At 49.0% G+C, this 8,395-nt stretch overlaps 1 protein-coding gene across 1 annotated transcript; it reads right to left on the bottom strand.

Annotated features, from left to right (window-relative positions):
* Nucleotides 1–1,560: 1,560 nt before the first annotated feature.
* Nucleotides 1,561–4,896, bottom strand: GDF15 (growth differentiation factor 15). The gene is made up of 2 exons (XM_053372355.1): nt 4,298–4,896; nt 1,561–3,021 (listed from the first exon to the last, which is right to left on the bottom strand). The coding sequence occupies exons 1-2, from the start codon at nt 4,593–4,595 to the stop codon at nt 2,243–2,245; spliced, it is 1,077 nt and encodes a 358-aa protein (XP_053228330.1). The 5' UTR covers nt 4,596–4,896; the 3' UTR covers nt 1,561–2,242.
* Between the last annotated feature and the right edge of the window lie 3,499 nt (nt 4,897–8,395).

Below are 8,395 nucleotides of genomic sequence, written 5' to 3'. Positions count from 1 at the left end.
AGGGACATAATTACAATTATGAGGGACCCTTAAAGCAACAGGCCGTTTATCGGGGAAAGATTCGCAGGCAGAATGTTCCAGGATTCGATTTCAGGGCCTCCAGAACGAAAATATGTCTAGGAAAACAGAACCACTGTTATCCAGAGGAGCAAAAACCCTGGCTGGCTGGATCAATGGTCTTACTCGGGGTAAAGGTAAAGGACCCCTGGACGGTTAAGTCCAGTCCAAGGCGACTATGGGGTTGCGGCGCTCATCTCGCTTTCAGGCCGAGGGAGCCGGCGTTTGTCCGCAAACGACTTTCCGGTTCGTGTGTACCAATCTGTCAACTCCAGTTTCTCCCTCCCTCCCTTCGTAAGTGTATGCACATATTTATACAGTGGTACCTCGGGTTACGTACTTAATTCGTTCCGGAGGTCCGTTCTTAACCTGAAACTGTTCTTAACCTGAAGCACCACTTTAGCTAATGGGGCCGGAGCACGATTTCTGTTCTCATCCTGAAGCAAAGTTCTTAACCTGAAGCACTATTTCTGGGTTAGCGGAGCGTGTAACCTGAAGCGTATGTAACCTGAAGCGTATGTAACCTGAAGCGTATGTAACCTGAGGTACCACTGTATATGGAATTGCTTTTACGTTAACACTAATCGTTTCCCAACTGTTTCCTTATTCCGGATGTTTTCACTGCGAAAATCCTTTGAGATATTGCAGTGGGGAGAGATTCGCAATAAATAAACCGTTTTGATGTGGGCGGTCGTAATTCCTCCTTACTGAGATAGCTCAGTCGGTACACAGTGAGACTCTTAATCTCGGGGTTGCGAGTTCGCGTCCCGCATTGGGCAAAAGACTTCTACATTGCAGAGGGTTGGACCACAGTTCTATGATACTTCCAAGATTCCCCAGGATTTTATAGAAGGAATTCGGAACAGCTGGATGAAACATTAGAAATCTCCAATGGATTTGGGGACAGATTTGGGTTGGGTGTTCTCTGTGTTGGGTACAAGATAGTGGAGAGGCTGTTTGCAGCCCCTAATCTTTACCTGTAGAATGAAGAACATAGACAAGACCTATTTGGAGAATTTTTTTATTGCTCTTTTCATTACTCCCCACCCAGATAAATCTTATATAAATAATACAAACCAACAACACATCCAAAACACTGGCGACACAAATGAGAATAAGTTAACAATAAATAAGAGGACCAGGTTTTAAAAACACACACACACACACACACATATTTAGAACCACAAAACAGGTTGGGGTTTTTTGACAGGTGTTCAGAGAACAGGGGGACATGATCAAACTTGTTTCTCACTCACACACCCTGCAAGACCCTGCTTTTGACATATACACCCCCAAAGAACCCCAGAATTACCACTTATCCTCCACATTTAATACCACCCACTTATAAATAAAGTTCTTTGTTTGCTGCATTAAAGTGCTTGTAACCTGTAATGCTGACACTGCGATGCCCCATTGGTTGGGTTTTTAGGGGACCAACCCTGATTGGATGGGACAGACTTTTGAGATAAGAGGTACCGTATTTTTCGTTCTATAAGACGCACCTAGTTTTGGAGGAGGAAAACAAGAAAAAAAATATTCTGAATCTCAGAAGCCAGAACAGCAAGAGGGATCACTGTGCAGTGAAAGCAGCAATCCCTCTTGCTGTTCTGGCTTCTGGGATAGCTGCACGGCCTGCATTCGCTCCATAAGACGCACACACATTTCCCCTTACTTTTTAGGAGGGGAAAAGTGAGTCTTATAGAGCAAAAAATACGGTATTTGGTTGGGACAGGGTTTTGTGAAAAGAGACCCCGGTTAGGATGGGCTTTTGATAAAAGTGGTCCCTGGTTGCCTAGGACAGACTTTCGAGAAAAGATGGCCTAGATAAGATAGGTCCTTGATCCCTGATTGGTTGGGAAGGGCTTTCGGGATAATAGGTCCCTGACTGGTTGCGATGGTCTTTTAGGAAATGAGGTCCCTGGTGGGTTGGGACAGGCTTTTGATAAGAGAGGTCCCTGGTGGGTTAAGACAGACTTTTGAGGGGAAATGACCTAGCAGTAAAAAGGAGCTGTCAATTGGGCAATGCACTGGCAAGAAGAGGCGATGTTCATCACACACACATTCTCCCGAAAAGTGCTGTTTTGCACCAGAGATGGCACTGATCCTGGGCTGTTCCTATTGTCCCCTTGCTCCAGACAGACAGGACGCCGCTTCCCGCAGAACCCCTCTCTCCGCCCTCGCCGGGCTACGCACAATGGCAACGTGTGACGATCATGTCATCAAAGAGCTGCGTCACCACCTTCCCATCGCTGGCGTAGTGCATGAGGACCATGGGTTCGTAGGCGGCGGGGACGCAGCAGGGGGCTGGCGTCTCCCCGGACAGGCTATGGAGCCTGGCCTTGATCTGGGCATGCATACTGGCCGGCTTGTAGTTGTGGGGGCACGAACCCTCGCAGAACCTCATGGAGTAGCTGCTAGGTGCTAGCACCCAGTCAGACCACCCGATGTCAGCGAAGGAGACCTTGAGCGAGCGGAGGCAGCATTTGGTGTCGCCTTTGCCGCACTCCTCGTCCAGCTGCCTCCGCTTCCGGACCTGCCTGTGCCCCTGCGTCTCGATGTCCAACGGGAGCCACTCTCTCCCTTCCAGGACGGAGGAAGCCACATCTGTGGGAAGCTCCAGACCCAAATGGAGCCTCGGCTCGGGCCCGGCTAGCCACTGCCCCACGGCGTCTCTGAGGTTGAGGACGGGTGTGGTCCTTGAGACCACCTGGGAGGCCAGGAGCGTGGCGGTTTCTCCATCCCCACCGGCCAGTCTGTAGATGTTGACGCGAGCCAACATGGTCGAGTTGAGCTGAGAGATGCCGGGGACGTCTGAGAACTTCTTGGACAGAGACAGCTCAGCCCGAAAGACATGGAGGTCCCGGCTGAGCGCTGCTGTCCTGGAGACTTCCAGGCCGTATAGGGGCCTGAGTGGGTCGCTGTTGACCCCTGGACCTGCAGCCAATTCATGGCCCAGAAGCTTAACTGTGGAGAGAATGAAGAGAGGAAGATGTTAGGAGCGAGCCAGCAATAAATCACACAGAGCAGGCCATGTTAACTCTTTATTAGCAAGAACACAATCTTTTTATTATTATTGATTTCTGATACACACAATACAATAATACACAAAGATACAAAACACAAAGATATAAAAGAAACAAAAGAAAACCACAAAAAATAATATACCGTATTTTTTGCTCTATAAGACTCACTTTTTCCCTCCTAAAAAGTAAGGGGAAATGTGTGTGCGTCTTATGGAGCGAATGCAGGCTCTGCAGCTATCCCAGAAGCCAGAACAGCAAGAGGGATTGCTGCTTTCACTGCGCAGAGATCCCTCCTGCTGTTCTGACTTCTGAGATTCAGAATATTTTTTCCTTGTTTTCCTCCTCCAAAAAATAGGTGCGTCTTGTGGTCTGGTGCGTCTTACAGAGCGAAAAATACGGCAGATGAAATTACATTCCCACCACCCACGCTTCGCTCCCCTCCACCACACCCCAATTTCTGTTTTCTATTATGTTAAATCATTGCATTGCATTTCTTATCTGATTTTCTTTCATATTCCATTTGCACATCATTCTTCTTATACATTCTATAGTCTCAATCTATACATATCAGCATATTATTTTGTGAACAGTGTTTATATAATCTTCAAAGCATTTCCATTGCAATCTTAACTTTTGATTTGACTAGCAAGAACACAGTCTGCACAGAAAATCTAACAGAAAATCTAATTTTTTTGAAGAACGGAAGCCCTTTTCGGATTATTTGAAGAAAAATTACAGCAGGAAGAATCTGTGACCAGGTTTTGAGCTATGAGCAGCAGAAAGAATGAGAGGCGATTGTGTTACGATTATGATTTTTAAAAGAGAGTGAAAATGCAGCAGAATTGGAGAGGGATAAGGAAAACCTCTCGGAAGCCGAAAATGGAAAAGAAATCTCTTTTTAAAATGCATTTGGAATTTTCTGTGTAAATTTTTCGGAAGTTTAATAAAAATATTATTAAAAAGAAAGAGAGAGAGAGAAAGCGACAGTCAAATGAAACCACGATCAGGATTCGAATAACAGGCAAGGGAAGGAAATAAATGACAGTAATATAAGTCATAATGCAGTATAAAATAAATGGCAGTTACGGCAGCTTGTAAAGTAATACAACAGGGGCATCACAGCTGGGAAATCGAAACGTAAGGAATTATGAGATTGAAAGTGAACTGAACGATGTCAAATTTTGTGTAAAAAGCTTTATGGATGCAATGAAGCTTACCTTTCGCCCTCAAGGTATGAACAGTTTTCGCTGCCGGTGGCAAGGTCTGGTTCGCTCTGAGTTGTGCCAGCATCTCCCGGTAGACCAGGTGAGCCTCTTGCAGCCCACCTTGACCCAAAGCCCCTCGGACGCTGGGAGGTTTCTCCATCCCAAGCCGCTCCAGAATGCTTTGTTTGACAGCCTCCAGTTGCGGGTGGGTGTCTTGGGGGCCGTGGGGTCGCAGGTCAACCACACCGGACAGGAGAGACTGCAGGAACAGCACCCAGAGGCTGGTGGCAAGGCGAGAGGCTTCGGGCATCGTGGTTGGAAGTCAGAGACTTTGGAGGTGGCAAATTTCTCCAGCGAGCTGGGCTTGGCTGGCCCAGACCTTTGGTTTTATACCCGAGGCAACGTTAAGTCACCAATGACGTGGAAGTACTGTAAACAGAGAAAAGGAAAAAAAGAAGAAAAAGATTTTGACAGTCGGCTGTGTGTTTTTTTCTTCCTTGGAGCAGACAGGTTTATAATAACTCGCAGACGCTTAGGGTGTGTGGGGCAAAGGACAGGTCTTCTGCCCTCTGCGGCAGTGCCCAACCGGACAACGATTTTTGGGAAGCCGCAAAGCGGGAACAGAGCGCGGCGGCAGCAACGGTTGCATTTCCCTAGGGAGGTTGTGGACTTCCTTGCGGGTTTTTCAGCAGAGGTCGAATGGTCATCTGTTGTGGGTGCTTGAGACGAGATTCCTGCCTTGCCGGGGTTGGGCTGGATGACCCTCAGGGGTCCCAAGCAACTCTAGTTCTATGATTTCCATCTGTGGTTTCCAGCTGCTGGGTCTCAGAGGCTTACTCTCAGCTCAAAGATCCAGGACAGATGACCGTCCAACCTCGCTGGAAAACCTCCAAGGGAGACCATTCCATTGTCGAACAGCTCCTACCAGCAGAAAGTTCTTCTTCATATTTAGCTGGAATCTCCTTTCTTGGAACTTGAAGCCAACCGTTGGTTCAGGTCCTACCCTCCAGAGCTCAGGCTTGCAAAGTGACGGGTCAATACAGTGGTACCTTGGGTTAAGTACTTAATTCGTTTCGGAGGACCGTTCTTAACCTGAAACTGTTCTTAACCTGAAGCACCACATTAGCTAATGGGGCCTCCCGCTGCTGCCACTGCGCCGCCGGAGCACAATTTCTGTTCTCATCCTGAAGCAAAGTTCTTAACCTGAAGCACTATTTCTGGGTTAGCGGAGTCTGTAACCTGAACAGTATATAACCTGAAGCGTATGTAACCCGAGGTACCACTGTAGTAGTAGTAGTAGTGGACAGGTAAGGTCACGCCCACTTTCTATCACATGCAAAAGGAATAATAATAATAATAATAATAATAATAATAATAATAATAATAATAATTTATTATTTATACCCTGCCCATCTGGCTGGGCTTCCCCAGCCACTCTGGGCGACTTCCAACAAAATATTAAAATACAGTAATGCATCAAACATTAAAAGCTTCCCTAAACAGGGCTGCCTTCAGATGCCTTCTGAAAGTCTGGTAGTTGTTGTTCTCTTTGACATCTGATGGGAGGGCGTTCCACAGGGCGGGCGCCACCACCGAGAAGGCCCTCTGCCTGGTTCCCTGTAACTTGGCTTCTTGCAGCGAGGGAAGCGCCAGAAGGCCCTCGGCGCTGGACCTCTAGAGTTCAAATCGGGCTTTCAGCCTGATCCAAGAAGGCTCTCTTTGTGAGTTCGCTCCTTCTCCAAACGAGCCTTTGGCTTTTGCTTTTTTGGCAACTGGTCTGAACACAAAACATCAGCCAGAGGTTCCAATCAGCCTCCAAACATGGCCATTTTGTATGTCCAACTAAGGCAAAAGACCAGGATGGGGGCAGGGGGGTCACCTGTGGCCCCCTCCATATGTGTAAGGTAAAGGTAAAGGGACCCCTGACCATTAGGTCCAGTCGTGACCGACTCTGGGGTTGCGGTGCTCATCTCACTTTACTGGCCGAGGGAGCCGGTGTACAGCTTCCGGGTCATGTGGCCAGCAGGACTAAGCCGCTTCTGGCGAACCATAGCAGTGCACGGAAACGCCGTTTACCTTCCCGCCGGAGCGATACCTACTTATCTACTTGCACTTTGACGTGCTTTCGAACTGCTAGGTTGGCAGGAGCAGGGACCGAGCAACGGGAGCTCACCCCCAAATCCCACCAGCCTCGGCTGAATTGGTCAAGAATGGTCAGGAATGATAAGAGAGCCTAGCAACATTACACTGCTGGGGTTGGACTAGCTGACCCCTGGGTCCCTTCCAACTCTGCAATCGTATGATTCTGATGCTCCCTTCCTTTGATGCGAGGCTTCCTTTCAGAACCCCGGGCGCAAACCGGATCGCACCCTCTCCAAAGAAGCTGGAACGTCAAGTGTTTTTTTGGGAATCTGGGCCTCCTTTTTCCATCCAAATATTTTTGCGGTGATTCAACGCCTTCCATTATTGGGTCAGTCGGTGGTGAACTTTCGTGAAGAGCCTTCGTTCCGAAAATGCCGGCCGGGCGATTTACAAGGCAGCGGAAGCCATAAAACAGGCCCCGGTGATCCATGTGGAATGAACCCGTCCAAACATTGGAGTCGCGAGGGATGTTGATTCACGAGGACGTCATTGCTGCTGCATCCCATATACCCCCCCTCGCCCATCACCAGGGGACCTGCAACCCAAAAACCCTTCCCTGGAGGGAAACAAGACTCTCACAATCATTTCACAACCTCCCCTCCGGGGCTAGGAACAAATTCCTCACCATATTTGAGAAGCCGCGAGCCAATTCTGTTGGGAAACCTTCGCTGAAAGCATGGCTTTGGAGCTGTTTGCGAATGTTTCGCCTCTATGAGACCAGAGGGTTGTTCCTTATAGGGTGGGGATTAGCTTTATGGGCGGCTGGGGGGCTGGTTTGGGGGAAGCGGGGCCTCACAGGGCGTGGCCCAGGTCCCCAAATCATTTTTTTTAATGACCTGAGTGCTCCTGTTCAGGCAATTGATTTGGGGGGGGGGATCTGAATTGGTTTCCCTCAGCCGTCCCTGGAGATTTGAAGCTTCTGAGACATTGGTTGTGCAAAGCGACTGCTTTTCCCGGAGACTGCAGCCTTCCCACAAAGAAATGTCATTTCAGGGTCCCCTAAAAGGGCAGTGAAAACAGCCCGGGAGGTGTCAGCGAGACGCCCAAAAAGCGTTGAGATTACACAGCAGAAGAATTCATCGAGGCTGCTTCCAGACAAAAGTCAAACTCTGCTGCTGCAGCTCCATAGAGATTCTTTCCATTCCAGAAATCCATCGTCATCATTCATGGAGGCAAGCAGAGGACCAAAAGGCCATTTTTGACCTGGATCCCACCCAGGTCAGGAGGAGTTGATGAACCTACTTCTCTGGGTGGCAAGGCCAAAAACAGAACATTTATATATGGGAGTAGTTGCAGGTGGGATGCGGGTGGTGCTGTGGGTTAAACCACAGAGCCTAGGACTTGCCGATCAGAAGGTCGGTGGTTCAAATCCCTGCGATGGGGTGAGTTCCCGTTGCTCGGTCCCTGCCAACATAGCAGTTTGAAAGCACATCAGCGCAAGTAGATAAATAGGTACCGCTCCGGCGGGAAGGTAAACGGCGTTTCCGTGCGCTGCTCTGGTTCGCCAGAAGCGGCTTAGTCATGCTGGCCACATGACCCGGAAAAACTGTACGCCGGCTCCCTCGGCCAATAAAGCGAGATGAGCGCCGCAACCCCAGAGCATAGCTGTCAAGTGTCGCTTATTTGAAGGGACAGTCCCTTATTCCAGTGCCATGTCCCGCTGCTGTCTCTTATTGATGGATGTCCCTTAAATGTCCCTTAAATGATGTCCCTTAAATTTCAAAGGAAGCAGCTCCTCTCCCTCTCTCCCTGCCGGCCAGGGAGGAGGGAGGCTCCAACTGTGTTGCTTGGCTGTGTTGCTCACCCAATAAGGAGTCTAAGAACGACTGGGGGGTGGAGCTTGCATGCCTTGTGTGTGGCTAGTTAATGCAAGCTGAGGGGGTTTTTGAATGCTGGACGCCATTCTGTTGCACGTGCTGCTGCAAACTTTGCAGTGCAAAACCAGGCCGGGGAGCCATCTGAAGTTGA

The sequence above is a fragment of the Podarcis raffonei genome, chromosome 18 (assembly GCF_027172205.1).
Source record: "Podarcis raffonei isolate rPodRaf1 chromosome 18, rPodRaf1.pri, whole genome shotgun sequence".
NCBI lineage: Eukaryota > Metazoa > Chordata > Lepidosauria > Squamata > Lacertidae > Podarcis > Podarcis raffonei.
This window is presented reverse-complemented; position numbering and strand designations above follow the sequence as displayed.

Coding starts and splice junctions, on each gene's coding strand:
- GDF15 (XM_053372355.1), bottom strand. CDS start 4,595: ATGCCCGAAGCCTCTCGCCTTGCCACCAGCCTCTGGGTGCTGTTCCTG. Junction 3,022..4,297: donor TCATACCTTGAGGGCGAAAG/GTAAGCTTCATT, acceptor TTCTCTCCACAG/TTAAGCTTCTGGGCCATGAA.